The 24,927-nt window shown below is 45.9% G+C and overlaps 1 protein-coding gene across 2 annotated transcripts in view; it reads left to right on the forward strand.

Moving 5' to 3' along the window:
• Window positions 1-24,927, forward strand: part of pik3r3b (phosphoinositide-3-kinase, regulatory subunit 3b (gamma)) — a 172,619-nt gene that overhangs the window by 25,526 nt on the left and 122,166 nt on the right. The window contains exons 2-3 of one of the 2 annotated variants that reach the window (XM_028810807.2): window positions 18,683-18,778; window positions 20,222-20,299. In XM_028810807.2, coding sequence (XP_028666640.1) covers window positions 18,683-18,778; window positions 20,222-20,299 — 174 coding nt within the window. The remainder of the gene's footprint in view (window positions 1-18,682; window positions 18,779-20,221; window positions 20,300-24,927) is intronic. The other variant, XM_028810808.2, reaches the window with a different exon arrangement.

Raw genomic sequence — 24,927 nt, forward strand, 5'->3', positions numbered from 1 at the left:
TAACATGAAACATGTGTGTGATGGTTGACATTAATATAATGTTCATCATTAAGCCTACTTATGCCAAGTCATGCCTATCCCAATAGCACTGGCACATGCATAAGCCAACTCTGGAGAGGGCACCATCCACTGCACACACCCAGGCACAGACAGTGCCAGTTAGCCAAATATGCACATCTTTGGCCTACGGGTGCCAATCTGGAGTACCCAAACAAACATAGGAAGGACATGGAGAGTTCACACAGATGACAACAGGGCCTGGGATCTGATGCCAGGGAATAGTGTTACCCATTGTGCCACCACATCGGCCTTTAATACAACACCCCCCCTCCCCCGCCACACACACACACACACACACACACACCAAAAAAAACCTCTTCTCTCCCACCTTCTCTTTTTTTATCCATTTCAATTTCACTCTATGGATGTAAAGGGATCTTCCTTAATGTCACTGCCATCCAACTTCAAGCCCCCAAACTCGAAAAGCAGGGCCAACAGGGTGCAGCCTGTCCCGATAAGCTCCTATAAGGGGATGAGGCGAGCGCCCCCTTAAGGAAGGATGAGGGAGATCGTTACAGGGAACAAGTGAGCAAGAGCTACCCCTAGGGGCCGCTGGTGAGAACAAATGCGAGAGGGGGAGTGTGCAGAATGAATAATGGGGTCTCTCCCCAAATGGCCTTTTTTTCCCCCTATAAGTTTTTTTTTTGGGGGGGGAGATTCAAGGCTGGGGTTGGGGTGAGGGGGGGGGGGGGGGCTCTCAAAAAACAGGGCCTGTTAAAGTCTGTTAAGGCATTCCTGGTGTGATTTTGGGCTACACAAGAAATACATAAATTGTTGTAATGAACTGAAGAAGAAATAATTGTGGTGCCTAAGTGGTCTGCAGAGAAAATGCTAGAATATCCTTCTGTCCATTCCTCAGTTTTCTAACCTGAAAAGCCAGCTGAGGATTTAAGGGGAACAGGTGCCAATCCTGGCATTGTGACTGTAAGGCAGATTTCATTCTGGATAGTGTGCCAGGGTAGAAATTCCCACCAAGACCATCTGAAGTTGCCATTCAGCCCACCATTATGTATCTTTGGGTGGTCTTGGATGGGAAACTGCATGAACACCTGGAGAACATTCAAACTCCACACAAACAGTGACCAACCCGGGATTTGAATTAGAGTCACTGGCATTGTGAGAAAGCAATGCCAAGCACTGCACCACCATGATGCCAACTTGACAGAGGGCAGTATTTTAAACTTTACATTTAAAGTCAAATATTCAATGACTAGTGGCACACCCGATGTGTTAAACATAGAAGGAGATTACACTGGATGACAGGAAGGCACACAGGTTGGCATTGCTTTGTCACAGCTCTTACAAGTTGGGTTCAAATCTCACCAGTTGTCTTCTTTGTGTAGTCTGCATGTTCTCCTGTCATCTGAGTTAGGGTTTAGGTTAACTGGTGATTCTAAATTGGTACAGAGAAAGGTTTGTGCCCTGTAATGGACTGGTAGTCCATCCAGGTTTGGTTCCTGCCTTTTGCCCAATCATGCCCATGACCCTCAATCAGGTTAAGCAGGTTCAGTAAGTCATGGAGCTGCCAGCAGTGACCTTCTAATATTAATTCTCAGGGCTGCCACAGGAGGATGCCCTCCTAGCTGTCTCCTCGGTGGACAAGTGGGTGAAGAAAATGGATGGGTGTGTTGGGTGTCTGGCACTGCCAAGGCTGGCACCTGCTTGAAATGCTACAAGTCTAGGTCTTTCTTTCTACTTTGAGTCTGTATTTTCACTTTATTCACTTGGCATCTCCCATAAAGGTGCCACACATGAGTGTCACTGCCCTTAAACCACCACCCCCCATTACACTGAAGCTTTTTTCTCTGTACCCCACCAAGTTCAGAGGCTACCTGAATCATCTTTTGCCAGGTTTGTCAGTGGCTGATGGGACGGAGCAGAAGCGTGGGGCACAGCCACAGAGAGCTTGGCATCCTGAAGGGCAAGGCCCAACAAGTGGAGTAGCTGAGTTATTTCCAGCATGCTGTCAAGTCCTCTGTGGTAGGTCAAAGGTCATGGATGGCCCACTTGTTTACAGCCCCACCCTGCCTCAGCTCTTTGGGCTTAAGAAGTGCCCAGTATACCTCAAAACCTCAGCGGCTGCTGTCTCTGCCATGCCACTGCCCACACTAATGGGACCCAGATGGCACCAACTAGGGCGGCTCCCTCGACTGTGTGGGAATCAGAGGCAGTCCGGGTGGTGGCCCACCGCCCAGCAGTGACATCATGGGAGGGGTGGCAGCAGCGGAACATCTGTGGGTTTCCATGGAATCAGAAAGCAAGCGGGTTAGAGGACCACAGGGAGGAGCTGAGTGCCATTTGTGGCTGGCCGGGGTCGGAAATGGGTGACGCTGGCATGAAGGTTAAGACAGAATGAGGAGTTGGGGATTTCGGGGTCCTGGGCACACAATGCCACATCACAAATATTATCAGCTGAAGGCGCAACAGAGCAATTTACCTCCCACAATTGACTCATATAGTGCCTTTCATACTGTAGCCTACACATACCCAAATCAGATTCCTTGATTATTGATCGTGTGTCATTTCCTCACACTGCTTGATGCTTCACGGGATACCCCAACCTTCAGAATGTCAGCCAAGTGTCTAAAATTCATAGAGGGGCCACAGTTTATATTTGACATGGCTCAATTTATATTACAGTAAATGAGTGAGACAGAGCGCCCCCTGCAGGAAGACTAGAGACTGTGCAGGAGAGAAAGCCAAGCAAGAAGAGAGAGAGAGAGAGAGAGACAGATAGAGTGAGAGAGAACGAGAATAAGAGTGAAAGAGAGAGAGTGAGAGCAAGTGAGAGTGAGAGAGAGAGAGTGAGAGAGAGTGAGAGAGAGCGAGAGAGAAAGAAAGAGAATAAGAGTGAATGAGAGAGAGAGAGTGAGAGTGAGAGTGAGGGAGAGTGAGAGAAAGAGAATAAGAGCAAACGAGAGAGAGTGAGAGCAAGTGAGAGTGAGAGAGGGTGAAAGAGAGAGAGAGAACGAGAGAGTGAGAGTGAGAGAGAAAGAGATATCAGTGAATGAGAGAGAGAGAGTGAGAGAGAGTGAGAGAGAGTGAGAGAGAGAGAGCAAGATAGAGTGAGAGAGAAACAGTGTGAGAGAAAGAGAATAAGAGTGAATGGGAGAGAGTGAGAGCAAGAGGGAGAGAGAGTGAAAGAGTGTGAGAGAGAGAGTGAGAGCAAGAGGGAGAGAGAGTGAAAGAGAGTGAGAGAGAGAGTGTGAGAGAAAGAGAATAAGAGCAAACGAGAGAGAGAGAGTGAGAGCAAGTGAGAGTGAGAGAGAGGGAGAGAGAGTGAAAGAGAGCGAGAGTGAGAGAGAAAGAGTGAGAGTGAGAGAGAGAGTGAGAGAGAGAAAGATAGAGTGAGAGAGAAAGAGAGTGTGAGAGAAAGAGAATAAGAGCGAACAAGAGTGAGAGTGAGAAGAGGAGGAGAGAGAGAGAGTGTGAGAGAGAGAGCCTGCCTCGCATTAAGAGAACGTGGGTTTGTGTCTCAGGTCCTCCTTGTGTTGAGTTTATAAAGCGCTTTGATTTGTGAGAAGAGTGCTATATAAATGTAAAGAATTATTATTATTATTATTATTATTAAAACAAGTGTAAAGAAGAGCACTGAATGGAAGAAGTGAGAGATAGAGATAGAGATAGAGATAGAGCACCCCCTATAGGGAATACACAGGCAGCACACTGGTGAGTGGTGTTTGCTGACCTTCTAGAGAAAATGAGAAAACATGTGAATGAGGGGGCCACCTGGTGGAGGTGTGGTGATTGTGCACTACACAGAGAGAGAGAGAGAGAGAGAGAGTGAGAGAGTGAGAGAGGGACGACCGTGAAGAAAGTAGGAGTGTCAGAAGACTGAGTTTGTTCACCAATGAAAATGAGTGAGAGGGCTGACATCTTCTCATGGAGCAGTTTGGAGAAAAAAATGTGAAAAAGAGAATAAGTCTGCCATCTTGAGGAGGAGGAGTTCTTACAAGTGAGAGCAAATGAGAGAGAAACGGCTCCCCCTAGAGTTACAGTGTGGGGAGGAAGGGGGGATAGGAGTTAGGGTTAGGTCAACACTGAAGAAGACTACTTGATATAAAGAGCACATGATTGCAGTAGTGCTCCCCCTGGAGGACAACTAAATAAAATGAGAACAAGAGTGCCACCTTGAGGTGAAGAAGTACTTACAAAAGAAAGCAAACGAGAGACAAACAGCCCCCCACCCCAAACTGCAAGAGGTAGAGTAGAAGGATTAGAGTTAGGGTCAGTACTGAGGAAGACTATTTGATATGGAGACCAACTGAGAGCTCCCCCGAAGGGAAGAATAAGTAGAGGAGGAAACAGAAGAATGAGAGCTCAAAGGCAGAGCCCACCAACGGGAGGACCAACAGAGACTCCTAATAAAGACGGGCAGTAAGGGCTCCCTCTGGAGGAAGGAGAGAGTATCTGTCATAAGCAGAGCCAAGGGAGAGGACCACTGGTTGCCTGAGGCCAGCAGCTCCTACAGGCCCTGCTCTGGATGTGCTCCTATTTGAGGAGGCTCGCGTGAGCAGAAGTGCTTTGCAGTCGTGTGTCTGGATGGCGTCCTCTTCAGCACCATGTCATTAAATTTAAAAAAAACAGACGCCAGTGGGTGTGGGGTGGCTGTTCACATATTCCAGCGTCCCCCCAGCCTGGCGCGCTGTTCTCGGCAGACCTCGGCTCGCTTTTTCCTTCCAACTGCTTTTGATTATTCGCTTAGTGGGACTTTTTCTGTGAACTTTGCCTGAACCCGGGGTCTCTGGCTCGTCTTTGGCTGTGCGCCACTCGGCTCCCCCTCTCACCGACCTGCTGCTGGCCTGAAAGTGGGGAGTGCAATGTGGTTTGAGTCACGGACTTCAGTGGGGGGGGGGGGCAGCTTGGGTGGGGTGCACTTCTCTACAGTTTGACAGACAGGAGCAGCAGGTCTCAGCTGTCTGAGGTGGACATGATCTGAGCTTGGCAGATGCAAAAGGGTGGGCAGTACCTGAACTGGCAATGGGGTGAATCATGGGGGCACAGAGAGGGACAAATAAATAAAATTGGAGAGACATTGGGAGGGGGGGTCAAGGGGCTGAACTTTGGAAAGTGTGTGCAGGTTAAAACCTAGGAGTCTGCGGATTAAAGGGGAGCAGTGGGGACAAACTGGAAGTTAGACACAACGGCTGGCACCTTATGGACTGGACTTGTGTCATTGGCTCAATGAGGGACAGTGACAGAGAAAAAGAGTGTGAGGACAGAAATGGGGACAAATTAGGAGATGGTGGCTGAAATGAGAATGATAATGGGGGACAGGCTGGAAGTTATTGGCTGAAATGGGGACACCAAGGGCTGTAGGCAGATTGGGAATAAGTGATAGAACAGGGGACAGTGAGGACTTGGGGTCCCCACTGGGACTTGGTAAATAAAATGGGAAGATTGTGAAATGGAATAAGCTGGGTGAACAAATGAGCTGTGAGACAATGGGGACAGGAACAAACTGGGAGTCACTGGTAAAATGGAGGGAGTTGGTTAGGAGACAAACTGGGTAGCTGGACCAGTTAAAGGAGTGAAAGTGGCAAATCACTGGCATGTCGAGGGGACTTTGAGACTTTGGACTGAGAAGCTCCACCTGTGTGTTTTGTTCCCATAGCAGATGTGCCAAGACATTCCGAATTCAGGAATTTAATTTTTTCCAGAAAGGCAAAATATTGCTGTGTAGAGCGGCGGCCGTGTCTGGCAGTTAGTGCCGCTTGATCTTCTTGGCAGGGACTCCGATGTTCTTTCTCAGATGCCTGTCGGGATTTGTTACAGTCTTTTTTCCCACAGCAGAAGACGGATGAGTGACGTTTTAGATTTTCTCCATTTGCCTTCACTCACGTGCTTCTTCACATTCGTTTTTTTGGGGGTACGGAATAAAGAAATGTTTGTTTTTAGGCCTTCCACGAGTGGCATACCAAGCTCACCCACTAGAGGGCACTCTGATCTCATAGAGTGCCTACCGATGAGGGCTTCATGTTCAGGGCTCTGCAGCAGCAAGACAAGAGTCAATGTTTCTCAAACGAGACCCCACATGGGGACATCTGACCACTGTAGGTGAACCTTTGGAAGAAGAGGAAGCCGCGTTCTTAGGACACAGAAATGGACACACTTTACACCATAAGGCACCTTTCCAAAGTAGATACCATCCCAAAGGTGCTGTGTTGCAGGGATGAAGATGACAAACATTTGGATTTGGGCAGCTGAAGTGACCTGCTGAGGGGTTTCAGCCATCACACTTGTGGTTAACAATCCAGTCACTTTACCATTAAGCCACAAGGAAACTCACTGCTTTTATGTGCACCCTGGTCCAAAGAGAAAGAGATGATCTTGGCAAGATTGCTCTCATGTCAGAAACTGAGTTTCAAATACGTACATAAATACATACATGTGGGCTATTGATCTGGTCGGTCAAGTAGCAGAGGGGCTTGTTCATCAGTTTCAGCTGCTTTGGTGCACTAGAGGGGCAACAATGAGACGACCCCCAAAACAGGAATGAATGATTTAACAGCTGGAGGGAGGCCACTGACATTTTTCCCTCCTCATCTGTTTTGCATTTGGCTACAGTCAGCATCACTACTGGTGGCATGAGGCCATACCTGGACCCTACACCGCTGGCACAGGTAGTCCAACTTCTCCAGGATGGCACATCAATATGTGGCATTGCCAGAAGGTTTGCTGTGTCTCCCAGCACAGTCTCAAGGGCATGGAGGAGATTCCAGGAGACAGGCAGTTACTCAAGGAGAGCTGGACAGGGCCCCTCGTAGAAGGTCCTTAACCCATCAGCAGGACCCACCGGTATCTGCTCCTTTGGGCAAGGAGGAACAGAATGAGCACTGGCAGAGCCTCCAAAATGACCTCCAGCATGGTAGGCCGGCCACTGGTGTGAGTGTCTCTGAGGAAACAATCAGAAACAGACTTCATGAGGGTGGCCTGAGGGCCCGACATCCTCTAGTGGGCACTGTGGAGCTCGATTGGCATTTGTCATAGAATACCAGAATTGGCAGGTTCACCACTGGCGCCCTATGCTTTTCACAGATGAGAGCGGTTTCACCCAGAGCACATGTGACAGACGTGAAAGGATCTGGAGAAGCCGTGGAGAATGTTATGCTGCCTGTGACATCGTTCAGCATGCCCGGTTTGGTGGTGGGTCAGTGATGGTCAGTCTGGGGAGGCATATCCATGGAGGGACACACAGACCTCTACAGGCTAGACAACAGTGGGCACCTCGACTGCCATTAGGTATCGGGATGAAATCCTTGAACCCATTGTCAGACCCTATGCTGGTGCGGATGGTCCTGGATTCCTCCTGGTGCACGACAATGCCTGGCCTCTTGTGGCACGAGGATGAAGGAATTGATACCATTGACTGGCCTCCCCACTGACAAGCACCACCTCAATCCAATAGAACACCTCTGGGTGGAACATTATGTTTGGGTCCATCCGACGGCTCAGCCTGTCCAGGAGCTCAGTGATACCCTGGTACAGAGCTGGGAGGAGATCCCCCAGGACACCATCACCATCATCTCATTAGGACATTGTCAGGCCTTGGAGCATACAAACTACTGAGTACGATTTGGAGTTGCTGCAATGAAATTTGGGCAAAATGGACTCGCCTGCCACCTCATTTTTTCCCTGTGATTTTCGGGGTGTCTTTGAATTCAGCCCTCTGGTGGTTGATCATTGTCATTTCCATCAAACAATGTGGCTGCGATCCTTTCGTTCCTAACACAGCAATATATCAGTCGAGATATCCAGCAGGATTGTTTTTCCCATTGAGATCTGATGTGTTTTCAAAGTGTCTTTAATTTTTCAAGCAGTTTATAATACGTTTATTATAAAAGAGGACACAAGAACAAAGTCCTTACAGATGTGAGTTCAAATCAGAACTGAGGACAAACAGAACACGGGTAACATATATATACTGTATATCAGATAGACAGGAAGTGATGTAATGGGTCGGTGGAATTCTGGGACCGGAAATGACATCAGATGGAGGTGGGATCTGGAGGACTGGAAGAGGAAGTGACTTTATGCTAAGAGTTTGTGTGCTGGAGAATAAGTTAGAGGGCAGCAGCAAACCAAACCCTGGTCTGGTGGGAATGTGCAGGTTTTTGAGCCCAAGTGCACATGTGAGACTATAGATAGATACAGTATATATAGGGTGGTCCTGATCTAATTATGCAGCTTTTAATGCAATGCAATGCAATAATTGCATAATTATATCTGGACCACCCTGTATATATAAAAGCCAAATATCACTGACTAACTCATCACAAAATCTCCGGAACCTTGAGGACATGGGACTTGAAATTTGGAATGTAGGTTACCCTTGGCCCATAGGTGCTCTCTAAGAAACGGTTTTAAAAATTTCATGGTCCACCCGCGTTCTGTCTGTATGTCTGTCTGCTTTTTCTGGTTGTTTTCTATCATTTTCTTGAACTTTGATTTTGCGTAGTTTGCCTGTGGTACCGATGTATTTATGCAAATCCAAGAGAGTGGTTGTGGGCCGAGAGCAGGGAGGCGGGGCCTTCCTCATTCACATTGCCAGCTCTGTATCCGTGGCACTGATGGAATCCAGGGGTGCTGCCATCTCACGTCCAGGGGAATATATTGCCCCTCTCCTGTATAACGCCGTGCGTAGAACTCACACTATAACATGGCGCAAGCACAAAAGCGAGAATGTGCGTATGCACAGAAAAATGCAGATGCAGGAATCTGTACGTATGCAAACTTCCACGTTCTTCCGCTACATAAATCCTGATCAGCGTGAAAAGTAACGCACGTGCACGCGCCTTCTGTCCCGCCCCAACTCCTCCCAGAATTACGCCACTTTGAATATGCAAATCAATAGATAGATAGATAGATAGATACTTTATTAATCCCAAGGGGAAATTCACATATTCCAGCAGCAAAAATATTAAATTAAAGAGTAATAAAAAATGCAGGTAAAAAAAAAAACAGACAATAACTTGAATAATGTTCAACGTTTACCCCCTCTGGTGGAATTGAAGAGTCGCATAGTTTGGGGGAGGAATGATCTTCTCAGTCTGTCAGTGGAGCAGGACAGTGACAGCAGTCTATCGCTGAAACTGCTCCTCTGTCTGGAGATGACACTGTTTAATGGATGCAGTGGATTCTCCATAATTGATAGGAGCCTGCTGAGCGCCCTTCGCTCTGCCACAGATGTTAAACTGTCCAGCTCTATGCCAACAATAGAGCCTGCCTTCCTCACCAGTTTGTCCAGGCGTGAGGCATCCTTCTTCTTAATGCTGCCTCCCCAGCACACCACTGCGTAGAAGAGGGCACTCGCCACAACCATCTGATAGAACATCTGCAGCATCTTACTGCAGATGTTGAAGGATGCCAGTCTTCTAAGGAAGTACAGGCGGCTCTGTCCTTTCTTGCACAGAGAATCAGTATTGGCAGTCCAGTCCAATTTATCGTCCAGCTGCACTCCTAGGTATTTATAGGTCTGCACCCTCTGCACACAGTCACCTCTGATGATCACGGGGTCCATGAGGGGCCTGGTCCTCCTAAAATCATATAAATAGCCCTTAAGCTCAGCCTTCTGTGAAAAGACAATGGGAAAGGAACAGGGGAAAATATAAGAATTTCAGCGAATACCAAGTGGAGGCAAAGGAAAAACGTACTATTTGTTGGTTTAAACAGTGGGATAATCAACAAAAGGAAGTTGATCGAGTGACAGAGTGTCGGAGAAACTCGAAAGATCAAATTCACAAAGTCGCACAGTGCCCGAAATAAAAAAGAAATCACATATCAAAGTCGCCGTGAAAAGGCAAGTCGTAGCCCACCGTCTGAGTGTCATATGAAAGCTTATTAGGGTACAGACAAAAAAAATAGGCACACAGCGTGAAAAAAGCACGAAATGTCAACTTTAATCTCGAAATTTCCACTTTAATCACATAGTTTATTTTGCCATTAAAGTAGAACATCATAAACTTCATCTTAAAATCGTTTAATTTACTAGTTTCTGAAATCCCATTGTAACTAAAGTGGCATGTTAAATGCTTTGTTCTGTATTTGATCTTCTATGTGCTCTGTGTGTGAATCACTACCTGCTTTTTAAACGGGCTTTCTCTTTCCCCGACAGGACACATAATCCATTACATTCGTGATATTGCAGCTCTCTGAATAATTAAAATACTGAGATGTATACGTGATATCTTTTTCATGATGATAGGAGTCAAAGCATGTTATTAAACATGGGAACACGGTGGCGCAGTGATTGTTCATATCTCACGCAAGAGGCTTGCTGCGCCGTACGCGACCTTCGATGAAATAATTTATCACAGCAGTACTGTCTCTTTCAAACGTACTAAACTCCAATTCCTGTCCTTACTTTTCTTTCTCCAAATACTCAATCGCCACACAATCAGCTCTATAATAGACGTGAAGCCATCTGTAAGCTTAGAACGCCGATTCTTCAAAACTTTTAAGGAACATTGAAATATCTTCGTAGTACGTGTTTAATTATTATATCTGTCTATCTTTCCAGTGTCGCGTCAGCACCAGCAAGAATACAATGCAAGGCAGGAACTATCATTGAACTAGCTAGCGCTGCGGCACCGTGTCCTCACATGTTTAATTATTAACAATACAGATTATTTAAATGAAGTTAAAGTTTTATCTGTATACTATAAGCAACATATTTTGCTGCATTTCATCTTAAAAATGATATCGTCATCACATGTAAATATGCGCTTCATAAAGTGGCGCAGGTTGTGTAATATTATAACTGTAGTGCAAGTTTACAGTGAGGTGATTGTACTTATAAGTACAGACTGTTCTACAAGGAGCACTTGATGGACTGATTTAGTGTGTTTATAGTTCTTGGGATGAAACTGTTTCTAAACTGCGACGTCCATACAGGAAAGACTCTGAAGCATTTTGCCGTGGCTGAGTCAGCATCTGCTTCATGCTGTGTACCGATAATTCTCTTTCCGATCGGCTGCTGCTGTGATTCCCCACTCAGATACAGTGATATAAATACTCCGAGTGGTGCAGTGAGAGTAATATGGAAAAAGATGATCTGCTGTGGCAACCCTTAATGGGAGCAGCTGAAAGAAGAAGAAGATGCAGTGAGAGTTACAACGCTAAAGCAGTTATGGTATTTGGAATACTATGGCTATTCCCTGGACCATTATATTGCTGCAGGTTAATTACAATCAGATGCATTACACTAATAAACAATATGCAGTTAGTTTCAGTGTATTTATAAAGCCGTGTCAGGAATGTGAATCTAAGAAAAAAAGGGTGACCACACAGGAACAGTAGCACTGCTTTGACGCTGGGTGCCGCCAGTCTGCAAAACCGAGTGGAGAAATTGCATACGCCAAGGTATGAGTTACCATGGAAATGTGCCTGGCTTTACGCCAAGTTTAGGTTTTATACGTCATGATTTGAGCGTGGAAACGTTCGTACGCAACATTTCTGTGCATACACACTGTTTATACATGAGGCCCCTGGTCCTTCCTTGTTCCAGGCATCCCGGTGGGGCAAGGTCCCCGGTCATCTGCCACAATATATAAATATTGTGGAAGCCAGCCTTGGACACAGACAGACAGATACCTGGATGTCTACAAAAAGCGCACGTTTATTCACTCAACTATTAACTATTTTCACACAGCACACAGTGCCCCTACACCACACACCCTCTTCAGGGGTCTCCACTCCTCTCCACCGAGCTCTGTCTTCTTCCTCCCGACTGCAGCTGATGACCCCTTCTATGTCCACCCAGATGTGCTCCAGGTGCTCCATGATTAACTTCCTGCTGCACTTCCTGGTGTGGCGGAAGTGTCACCTGAGCACCTGGAAGCCCTCCAGGTGTACCCAGTATTTCTTCGAGTGTGGCAGAAGTTTTGACGTCCAAGGCCACACAATCGTCCAGGCACCCCCTGGCAGCGTCCATGGGCCCTGATAGGGTTGAGCTTCTATGCTCGAACCCCATGGACCCCATACCAGGTGGAGCGGCTACCCTTTCATGGTCCTGGGAAGGCACAGTCTCTCTCCTGGTCCATCCAGGCATGGCGACTGGGCACAATGCCCAGCCGACCACCACAATATTTATATATACATACTAGCTGTGCTACCCATCTAAGATGGGTTGAAATTTAAATAACCAATGTAGATCTCAGCATTAACGTTTGCACTGCACCATCTGTTGGAAGGTATTTTATTATGCATGTAGTAATAGAATGCATTGCATTTGTCATTCCAACAGATGGCACATCACAAACATTCATAGTAATAAAATGCAGTACTACAAATGTTTGTGATGCACCATCTAACAGTTGGGCATGGAGATTCTGATCATAGAGGAAATCTGGACCAACAAAGGGTGATCCTAGGTAGGTTGTCTTGATCTCCAAGTGAATTTCCCCTTGGGATTAATAAAGTATCTATCTATCTATCTATCTATCTATCTATCTATCATATAGCGCCTTTCTATCTATCTATCTATCATATAGCGCCTTTCTATCTATCTTTCTATCTATCTATCTATCCAAGCTGTTGTACCTTAGTTTGGCCAGTAGAGGGGAGAAAAACAGCATTTCATTGTCTCACAATAAGTCCATCCATTCATCCATTTTCCAACCCACTGAATCCGAACACAGGGTCACGGGGGTCTGCTGGAGCTAATCCCAGCCAACACAGGGCACAAGGCAGGAACCAATCCCGGGCAGGGTGCCAACCCACCGCAGGACACACACAAACACACCAATTTAGAATCACCAATCCACCATGTCTTTGGACTGTGGGAGGAAACCGGAGCGCCTGGAGGAAACCCACGCAGACACGGGGAGAACATGCAAACTCCACGCAGGGAGGACCCGGGAAGTGAACCCGGGTCCCCAGGTCTCCCAACTGCGAGGCAGCAGCACTACCCACTGCGCCACCGTGCCGCTTCTCTCATATAAGTGAAAGCCATTAATCAACACAGAGTGGGTACTGTTGCCATCACTCATTATTTGAACCCGTGTTCAGTCCATTTCGTTCATTTGTGTTGTAAAGTCCTGCATCCTCCCAGGCTCAAAATGTATCGAGATTTAAATCTGCATGGGCCGTGCCAGTTGCTATTGGAATTTCAAAATAGAGAATGAAGAACAACTGCCATAGCTATCATGCCAACTGTGGATTCCCTGAGCTCAAGTGACAACTATAGTGTCACCATAGAAGGCTCACCCCATTAACCTCAGACTAACAGACCGAGTGGTGACAGTCAATTAATCCCAAGTTAGAAGTTGGGGTGCAGTGGATGGTGTCCTGTCCAGAGATAGTTACAGAGCATGGTGATGCCCCACTAGATAAAGAATTTGAAGGTAATGGACAGGTGGAATATGTGCAAGGGTTAAGAATTATCCAGGGTGATGTCGTCCTCAAATATCATTTCAACTACATTTGCATTATCTAAAAAGATCTGATGGTCTGTCTGTCCTTGAGTTGGTCGTTTCATCCTTTATAGGGCACCGTTCCTGGACAGCCTGTCCGTCACGAATCGTCGTGTTTAATCTCTTGGCTCTAATTTTGTTGAACTCCACTGCAGCAGTTAGTCCACATCACGAAAATCGTCTCTCAGCAAACTGATGGCACAAAGCGCGCCGTGCCAGTCGGGCTCTGCATGAGCGGAGCAAAATCTGTCCGCTGGCGCCCTCTGCTGCATGTTTACGGTGCGACATGATCGGTTATTTCAGCAAACAGAAATTGGGACTCCGGCATATTAGAAGATCGGTCCTTCTGTTCCTCTTCTAGTGCGCTTACTTCAGTTCAAGGATGGTAGGTTTGTTTGGTCTTTAATTTGACGTGCCAGGAGTTCAGTGAAGTTCTTAACACGTCACTACTCTCCAGCGCCATCACTAATTAGTGGACTTCGACACTTCGTTCTTCTTTACTTTAAATGAGAACCTCACTTCGAATAGCAGCTAAGAAAATGGAATCCTAAACTGGCTTGTGATCTCAACGAACTGCTCGACAAGAGCTCCCTGCTTTTTCGCGGTGCCTGCCCTAGCTGGGGCACCAGTCCATGGCAGGATACACTGGCACCCGCCTACCGTGCACACTCATAAAAATTTTCAAACGACTATTAACGAAACACAAAAGTCGTCGGGATGCGGGAACAAAGACAGAATACCGCAAGGACAAAACAACCAACACGGGGACAAGTGCCACCTCTGCCAGTCTGTGCCCGGGCAAGCATTAAAAATAGACAAATACCGAAAGTTCGTATAAATTGTTCTATGTCGCGGCGTTACAGTATAATGGTGAAATGTCCCCTTTAGCACCTCCATCCATCCATCCATCCATCCATTGTCTCCCGCTTATCCGAGGTCGGGTCGCAGGGGCAGCAGCTTGAGCAGAGATGCCCACACTTCCCTCTCCCCGGCCACTTCTTAAAGCTCTTCCGGGAGAATCCCAAGGCGTTCCCAGGCCAGTTGAGAGACATACTCCCTCCAGCGTGTCCTGGGTCTTCCCCGGGGCCTCCTCCCGGTTGGACGTGCCCGGAACACCTCACCAGGGAGGCGTCCAGGAGGCATCCTGATCAGATGCCCGAGCCACCTCATCTGACTCCTCTCGATGCGGAGGAGCAGCGGCTCTACTCTGAGCCCCTCCCGGATGACTGAGCTTCTCACCCTATCTTTAAGGGAGAGCCCAGACACCCTGCGGAGGAAACTCATTTCAGCCACTTGTATTCGCGATCTCGTTCTTTCGGTCACTACCCATAGCTCATGACCATAGGTGAGGGTAGGAACATAGATCGACTGGTAAATTGAGAGCTTCGCCTTGTGGCTCAGCTCCTTTTTCACCACGACAGACCGATGCAGCGCCCGCATTACTGTGGATGCCGCACCGATCCGCCTGCCGATCTCACGCTCCATTCTTCCCTCACTCGTGAACAAGACCCCGAGATACTTGAACTCCTCCACTTGGGGCAGGATCTCGCTACCAACCCTGAGAGGGCACTCCACCCTTTTCCGGCTGAGGACCATGGTCTCGGATTTGGAGGTGCTGATTCTCATCCCAGCCACTTCACACTCGGCTGCGAACCGTTCCAGAGAGAGCTGAAGATCACGGCCTGATGAAGCAAACAGGACAACATCATCTGCAAAAAGCAGTGACCCAATCCTGAGCCCACCAAACCGGTCCCCCTCAACGCCCTGGCTGCGCCTAGAAATTCTATCCATAAAAGTTATGAACAGAATCGGTGACAAAGGGCAGCCCTGGCGGAGTCCAACTCTCACTGGGAACGGGTTCGACTTACTGCCGGCAATGCGGACCAAGCTCTGGCACCGATCGTACAGGGACCGAACAGCCCTTATCAGGGGGGCCGGTACCCCATACTCTCGGAGTACCCCCCACAGGATTCCCCAAGGGACACGGTCGAATGCCTTTTCCAAGTCCACAAAACACATGTAGACTGGTTGGGCGAACTCCCATGCACCCTCCAGGACCCTGCTAAGGGTGTAGAGCTGGTCCACTGTTTCGCGACCAGGACGAAAACCACACTGTTCCTCCTGAATCCGAGGCTCGACTATCCGATGGACCCTCCTCTCCAGGACCCCTGAATAGACTTTTCCAGGGAGGCTGAGGAGTGTGATCCCTCTGTAGTTGGAACACACCCTCCGGTCCCCCTTCTTAAAGAGGGGGACCACCACCCCGGTCTGCCAATCCAGAGGCACTGTCCCTGATGTCCATGCGATGTTGTAGAGGCGTGTCAGCCAAGACAGTCCTACAACATCCAGAGCCTTGAGGAACTCCGGGCGTATCTCATCCACCCCCCGGGGCCCTGCCACCAAGGAGTTTTTTGACCACCTCGGTGACCTCAGTCCCAGAGATGGGGGAGCCCACCTCTGAGTCCCCAGGCTCTGCTTCCTCATTGGAAGGCATGTTATTGGGATTGAGGAGGTCTTCGAAGTACTCCCCCCACCGACCCACAACGTCCCGAGTCGAGGTCAGCAGCGCACCATCCCCACCATATACAGTGTTGATGCTGCACTGCTTCCCACTCCTGAGACGCCGGATGGTGGACCAGAATCTCCTCGAAGCCGTCCGAAAGTCGTTCTCCATGGCCTCCCCAAACTCCTCCCACGCCCGAGTTTTTGCCTCAGCGACCACCGAAGCCGCATTCCGCTTGGCCTGCCAGTACCTATCAGCTGCCTCCAGGGTCCCACAGGACAAAAGGGTCCTGTAGGACTCCTTCTTCAGCTTGACGGCATCCTTCTCGTCCACCAGGGTAAACCCCAATGTACAGGCTCCAAGTCGGGGGGCAATAAGTATACCCACACCCGCTCGGCGCCTCTCACCGGGGGCAACTCCAGAGTGATACAGAGTCCAGCCCCTCTCAAGGAGATTGGTTCCAGAGTCCAAGCTGTGCGTCGAGGTGAGCCCGACTATATCTAGCCGGAACCTCTCGACCTCGCGCACTAGCTCAGGCTCCTTCCCCTTCAGAGAGGTGACATTCCACGTCTCAAGAGCCACCTTCTGTAGCTGAGGATCGGACCGCCAAGGTCCCCGCCTTCGGCCACCACCCAACTCACACTGCACCCGACCTCCTTGGCCCCTCCCATAGGTGGTGAGCCCATGGGAAGGGGGACCCACGTTGCCTCTTCGGGCTGTGCCCGGCCGAGCCCCATGGGTGCAGGCCCGGCCACCAGGCGCTCGCCATCGAGCCCCACCTCCAGGCCTGGCTCCAGAGTGGGGCCCCGGTGACCCGCGTCCGGGCGAGGGAAAGCGCCGTCCAAAATTGTTTTCCATCATAGGAGGTTTGTTTAACCGCTCTTTGTCTCATCCCTCACCTAGGACCAGTTTGCCTTGGGTGGCCCTACCAGGGGCATAAAGCCCCGGACAACAGAGCTCCTAGGATCATTGGGACACGCAAACCCCTCCACCACGGTAAGGTGGCGGTTAAAGGAGGGGACTTTAGCACCTTCTATCTGTAAAAGCTCGTCATTTATAGTAGAACCTGAGTTGAAAATAACACTCGTGGTCCACCCTGCTGATTTACTTCATAACACGCCGGGGCTAACATGGCAAAAAGGAGAACAATTACGAAACTGTAAATGAGAACAAAAAATAATAACACGTAACTGAGAGATGGATAGGAAACAGGCCAAACAAAACGAATGTAAAGGAGAGATTTAATTAGATAGTGTCACGGCGAGGAACCGCTCAGGGCGACACCCTCACTCGCTCGTGCTGTCCCCGCTGAAATGGCAAGGTGACAAGTTGGAATAAAAGCTGTCATCTCTACCTGTACGCCAAAGGAAATCTCCGTCTGTCCGCTCGAGATGAGGAGGCAGATTAGTATAGGAGTGTCTGAGGAGCAAGGAAAGGCAGGATAGATAGATAGATAGATAGATAGATAGATAGATAGATAGATAGATAGATAGATAGATAGATAGATAGATAGATAGATAGATAGATAGAAGGCACTATATAATAGATAGATAGATAGATAGATAGATAGATAGATAGATAGATAGATAGATAGATAGATAGATAGATAGATAGATAGATAGATAGAAAACGGCTATATTTTATTTTTTTCTCCAGCCTTCTGGAGTTTTTTTGTTTGTTTTTTCTGTCCACCCTGGCCATCGGACCTTACTCCTTTTCTATGTTAGCTAATGTTGTCTTATTTTAATTTCTTATTTTGTGTTTTATTTTTCTTTTCTTCATTATGTAAAGCACTTTGAGCTACTTTTTGTATGAAAATGTGCTATATAAATAAATGTTGTTGTTGTTGTTATATTAGACATATTGGTGCCAAAGGCTATTTATTATTAGAGAGATAACAAAGCCATTATATTGTCTACATAGGCAAATTTGGAAGGTGCTACATAACAAATAAATAGGAAAGGCAATTTTATGGATAAACAGATAAATAAATATATAGAAATGACAGTATATTAGACATAACTAAAGGAAAAGAACTTTATTATTAGGTGTAGAGATAGCAAAGACACTATATTACATATACAGATATGAAAAACACTATAGAATAAATAGATATGAAAGGCACTATAAAATAGATAGATAGATAGAAATGTACTATATAGTACAATAGATAGAGTGAAAGGCACTATATGATAAATAGATAGATAGTGAAAGGCACTATATGATAGATAGATAGATAGATAGATAGATAGTGAAAGGCACTATATGATAGATAGATAGATAGATAGATAGATAGATAGATAGATAGATAGATAGATAGATAGATAGATAGATAGATAGATAGATAGATAGTGAAAGGCACTATATGTTAGATAGATAGTGAAAGGCACTATATGATAGATAGATAGATAGTGAAAGGCACTATATGATAGATAGATAGATAGATAGATAGATAGATAGATAGTGAAAGGCACTATATGATAGATAGATAGATAGTGAAAGGCACTATATGATAGATAGATAGATAGATAGATAGATAGATAGATAGATAGATAGATAGATAGATAGATAGATAGATAGATAGATAGATAGATAGATAGATATGAAAGGCGCTCTATTAGTTACAAAGACAGACACTAAGTGCCCCTTTTAATGGTGTTAACGTATCCTTGCAGTGCTGTCACTTTCTTTTTCTTCTCCTACTCAGCAGCTTTGGCCCAGGCGGACATCCCAGAGACATCAGCTCTTCCAGATCAGGCACCAGCAGTGTTGATGAAGATTATTGAAGCACTGGAGAAGAAAGGTGAGGGGACTGTGATGTGTTGCTATTTTCATTGTAGATAGCAGACCTTCCTCTAGAGGGTGACGTGTGCCCTGACGGTGACTGAAGGCTGAGGCTGGCATTCAGTTTTATTGCACTGGCTGCCATCTTTGTCATTTACAACCAGCCCCGGCACTTCTAGTGTTCTGAGGAATTCCACTGAAATCGCACAGTCATCAGTCGAGGAGAACCACAGTGCCTGCTGATTTTTAACCCATATTATTTGTTTTATCGTCCTCATCAGATGAGCTCCATGGCTGTAAAGTGTCTGGGCTGCTGTGTTGAAGCCTGTGCTGAGTTTGCACGTTCTCCCCATGTCTGTTTGGGTTTTGCTCTGAATTTCTTCCCATATGTATTATCAGGAATGGTGACTCTAAACTGCGCTCAGTGCCATCCTGGCCCCAAAGAGAAGTGCGATTTTTTTAGGGTCCTCACCATCCGTCTCATTCTCAAGTCACCTTTCGTTTTCTTTTCTCGGCTCCTAGCTGTTTGTACTCCATGTTGTCCCCGTCTTTGCACTGAGGTCCATACGTACTTCTGGTAACTCAAAGGGCACATGTCCGAGACACCATGGCCTCACAGTCTGATATTTCTGAAAGTGCTACACTGTTTATGTAGCTCAACAGGCGTGTTCCAGATCTTTCTCCCCTAATGTCCGCCGTTATACAAATTGATCCGTTGAGTTCTGGATCCCCCCTCCAAATGTCTGTGTTGCATACATCAAGGGGTCCCATTTTGGTAACTTAAGGGATGTGTACTCCGGACCCTCTCCACTGCCGAGGGTTCCATATGGACTTTGATTGGCACTGAGGCTAATCAACTAACGTTTATATGATATACAGTAGTGCCATTCAAGCTGAATGTGCTCTGTAAGGACTTCACAATTCCTTTTATACTTTTGTCCGTACAGACATGATGAGATGTTGGGACAGCTTAGCCATTAGTTAAACAAACGAGCCTGATGGACTTCATGGTTTCCTTTCGTTTGTCAAATTTCTTCTGTTCTTATGTAAAATTCACAAAGGTGGGCAATCATTCCCAGGTTTCTGGGGCAAAACTGCCACCCACTGTGCCATCCTGTAAACATGAATGCATATAAAATGCATAAGGGAGGTCCTCGATGCTAAAAGCTCAGACACCGGACCACCGCTCCATCTATCCTCCACACCCATCAGTGCCTGTTGGGTTGGCTGAAGGGCCACATGCTGCCTTATGAATTTCAAAGGTGGACTCAGGTTAAGTGATTAATCAACTGGGCCCTAGTTAAAGGCTGGCATGGGACCCTGCTTAATAAACTGGGGGGGACTCCTTAAAGTGCCAGGAGAAGAACTCGAAAACAGGGCAGCTGTAGGGGGAACTTTAGCTCTCCACAGTTCTCTTCTTTAAAGTTAACGGTTGTTCTCCTTTATTCTTTTTATTTTATAGGAGCAGAAAGCCTTTACTTGTGTGCAGGCCACCAGAGCGCCCCCTGCATACCGGAGTTCAAAGAGGCACTGGATTTAGGTGAGGCTTCCTCGTCGTTTGAGGGTGAAGTCAGAGCTGGCTTCCTGGTAACCATTGTTATATAGCGAGTTCAGGGACCAGACCAGCAGGGTAGGTGGAGGCTACACGCACAGAGTCATCCTCCAGTCACTGCTGCCCACCTGTCCATCTTCATTAAGTACTATGAGCCCACTGGCCATGCCAGTCTTGAAGCCCTGGCAGGTCTCTGTGCCCAGATGGACAGCTGAATGCTCTGACCAGAGCTGCATGCTGACAAAGTGCTATGATTGATGTTGAAAGCCATTAGTGAGAATTTCAGATTTTTTTTTTTGGACCACCATAAGAATGCTTTCCATGTTGAAGTTCATGATACAGGAGCCTTTAAGGGAGGTCGTGATCTGGCATGTCAACTACATGCTGGAACTGCATCAGGGTGGTGTGAATGCTGGCCATCTGAGGGCTTCTGTGTCTGTGATGCTGTCTTGCCATTTCATACCAATGTTTGGGATGCGCCATCTGTTGGAATGATACAGAAACAGCAACCAGAGGGATATGCAGACACATATCCTTTTATTATGGCATGTATTACAAAATACATTCCAATAGATAGATAGATAGATAGATAGATAGATAGATATTGGTTTTGGTATAGTAGGCTAGATAGATAGATAGATAGATAGATAGATAGATAGATAGATAGATAGATAGATAGATAGATAGATAGATAGATAGATAGATATCAATTTTAGTGTAGTAGGCAGGATAGATAGATAGATAGATAGATAGATAGATAGATAGATAGATAGATAGATAGATATTGGTTTTGGTATAGTAGGCTAGATAGATAGATAGATAGATAGATATCAATTTTAGTGTAGTAGGCAGGATAGATAGATAGATAGATAGATAGATAGATAGATAGATAGATAGATAGATAGATAGATAGATAGATAGATAGATAGATAGATAGATAGATAGATAGATAGATAGATGGTGTACTGTGAACATTAACACTGAGGTCTTCACTATTTACTGAGACTTCAAGGACGGGTAGCACAGCTAGTATTGTAATATAATAAGTGGGCTAAAACATTCAAAATCTTCAGTTTCTCAATCAGTATGTGAAGCTGGATGATATTGAACAATGAAGAAAAATCCAGAACTAGTGTTCTGACATAAATGAACCAGGCTCATCAAGAAAAGTGTAGATTTGATGTTGGGAAGCCAGCAGAGCGTCTTTCACACTTGTGTGTGTATTGTAAGCAAATCGGTGGTGAGACCACAAGGGGGCACCCCAGAGCCCTAAACGCCAGGCGCAGCGCAGCCAAACACAATGTGATAAGCACAGGGGTGGGCAAAAGTAGCTTTACTGTTGTTCATATGAAAAAAGACACGCAGGTTAGGCTTGAAAACTTTAATAATAATAATAAAAATAAAAATAATAATAATAAGACCAATAATTAATAAATAAATAATGATGCAAAAATAAACTATGTTTAGCGTGCTCACAAACTGTAAACCTACTTTTGCCTACCCCTGTATTAATATTAATATTTAAAATATTAAATAAATTAATAAATTTAATAAATATGTAACCGTTTATTGCTATTTATTAACTTATACATATATATATACCATATATACTCAGGTACAAGTCGGCTCTTGAAACCTGAAAAATCGATCATAAAAGCAGATCCCGACTTGTACGTCCGTTCAAAAATGAGACACTTAATTTTTTTTTTCACATCTTCTTGCCTCCTCCAATCTCTCACCAGTTTCTCATTCACATCGAATTTTGTTGCAGCAGCGCAGTTAACAATTTCTTTCACCACTTCATCCATCCATCCATCCATTATCCAACTCGCTATATCCTAACACAGGGTCACGGGGGTCTACTGGAGCCAATCCCAGCCAACACAGGGCACAGGGCAGGAAACAAACCCCGGGCAGGGCATCAGCCCACCACAGTTCACCACTTCAATGACTTTTAATTTAAAACCAACTTCCTGTTTTCTTCTGATTGAACACTCCTTCGTAGATAAGGGATGCTCTTATGATAAAGAGCTATGAGGGGGTGAGATACAAAAAACTGTAAACAGTGCAAACGTTGCTTTGGAATAGTTTGGGTATTACTGTGAGGTAACGTAGGCACAATAGAGAGAAAACAAAAGGCCGTCTGCTCTGTGGTGACTCTCTCAGGTGGGTACTAGCATATCGTAATCTCTTGGACCAATAGTGTGAGTTTTCTGCATTCAGCGTATATGACTGACATTATAAAATACCACAAATTATACGTTAAAATCAAGCCCTGACTTATATGTGGGAGAACTTAAACACGAGTGTGTATATATATATATATATATATATATATATATATATACTAGTCATTTAGCCCGTTACAATAATGGGCGCTAGAACAGTAGTGCATAAACATTAGTAGGAACAGTCTATATTAAACGGCAAGGGACCTTGACCTCATTATGTTTGTTGGTCGTATCTTTCTCTGGCTTTAATACAGGCGTGCGCGTCGGTAATATGCCTTTAATCTCCTCTGACAGTAATACTGGCTTGTATGTGGCTGTAATATGAGTCACTGTATTGTGTACCTTTAATTTCCTCTCGCAGTAATACTGGTTTGTATTTCCGTAAAACGCCTCTAACTTTCTCTGACAGTAATATCACGCATCGCACCGTGCCCCGCGCATGTGCACTTCACTAGAAGACACACACACATGGACACCTGGACGCACACAGGGATTTTATTAAAGAGGATATATATATATATATATATATATATATATATATATATATATATATATATATAAATATATTTGCAGTTAGAGATCCACAAAGGGCGAAAAAACGAATCACGTATCATAAAATAGTTTTTATTCCTGAGCTTTCAACCCCTATCAGGGGTCTTCATCAGGGGATAATGCTTAGACTTACAAGAATCAAAGGCAATATATAGCAACACATTCGGGGGGGGGTGGAGGTGACTAAGTCAGTATGATCAAGGGGGGGGGTGTTGTATAGTTTAATTATTGTTTATATGTCCGTCTTAAGTTGGCATATGCTGGGTTTATGTCCAAGTGTCTGTTGATGGCGTTTTCATCTGATAGCCAAGACTCGGCCAACTCTCTGGCGCTTTTTGTACAAAAACAACCCCCCCCCTTGATCATACTGACTTAGTCACCTCCACCCCCCCCCCTTCCATACTGAATGTGTTGCTATATATTGCCTTTGATTCTTGTAAGTCTAAGCATTATCCTCTGATGAAGACCCCTGATAGGGGTTGAAAGCTCAGGAATAAAAACTACTTTATGATACGTGATTCGTTTTTTCTCCCTTTGTGGATCTCTAACTGCAAATATGCAAACCGTATCACAGACCTTCTCTTCCATATATACTGTATATATATATATATATATATATATATATATATATATATATATATATATATATATATATATATATATATATATATATATATAGAATGAGGGCGAAACACGTGTCATGTACTCTTTGCATTATTTGACAGTAAACTATTTCAACCATTCTATGATCTGCTCCTCACAAACTGAGGACACCGTGGCGGATGTTAGCAGATTGCTGGCCAACCACAAGCGTTACCTGGTAGGTAACCACCCATATGACACAGACTTCGAATGCCGTGAATGTAATTACCCCGATCTACATGCTGTCAAATAAACGAACCACACGCCGTGGCGCAACGTTACGGGCATCGCCTCTGCCGCTGACGTCCGGGTTCGATTCCCGAGAGGGAGTGCAGTGGAGTGTGTACGCCTGATGAGCCCATAATGAGGGCGAAACACGTGTCGTGTACTCTTTGCCTTTATTTGACAGTAAACTATTTCAACCATATATATATATATTCATTGCATTCGTAGTCTGAGTCCCGACCTGAATTGTATGAGTGGTTACCTACCGAGAGACGAAGCCCCTTTATGCTGCGCCACGGCGTGTGGTTCATTTATTTAACAGCCTGTAGGTCCGGAGTAATTGGGACTTTGTCTCTGATGCTGACGTCCGAAGTTCGATCCCCAAGAGGGGAGCAGTAGAGTGTGTACGCCTGATGAGCCCAAAATGAGGGCGAAACACATGTCGCGTACTCTTTGCATTATTTGACAGTAAACTATGCAACATTTCATGATCTGCTTCTTGCAACTGAAGAGGGCACCGTGGTGGATGTTTGCCGAATGGCAGACCAACCACATGCGTAACCTGGTAGGTAACCACCCATGCAATTCAGGTCAGGACTCAGACTACGAATGCAATGAATGTAATTACTCCGATCTAGAGGCTGTCCAATAAACGAACCACACGCCGTGGCGCAACGTAAATGGGCTTCGTCTCTGATGCTGATGTCTAAGGTTCGATGCCAGAGAGGAGAGCAGTAAAGTGTGTACGCCTGATGAACCCAAAATGAGGGCGAAACACATGTCACGTACTCTTTGCATTATTTGACAGTAAACTATGCAATATATATATATATATATATATATATATATATATATATACATTTTCCAACCTGCTGAATCCGAACACAGGGTCACGGGGGTCTGCTGGAGCCAATCCCAGCCAACACAGGGCACAAGGCAGGAACCAATCCCAGGTAGGGTGCCAAC

This window comes from Erpetoichthys calabaricus, chromosome 10, assembly GCF_900747795.2.
Source record: "Erpetoichthys calabaricus chromosome 10, fErpCal1.3, whole genome shotgun sequence".
Lineage (NCBI taxonomy): Eukaryota > Metazoa > Chordata > Cladistia > Polypteriformes > Polypteridae > Erpetoichthys > Erpetoichthys calabaricus.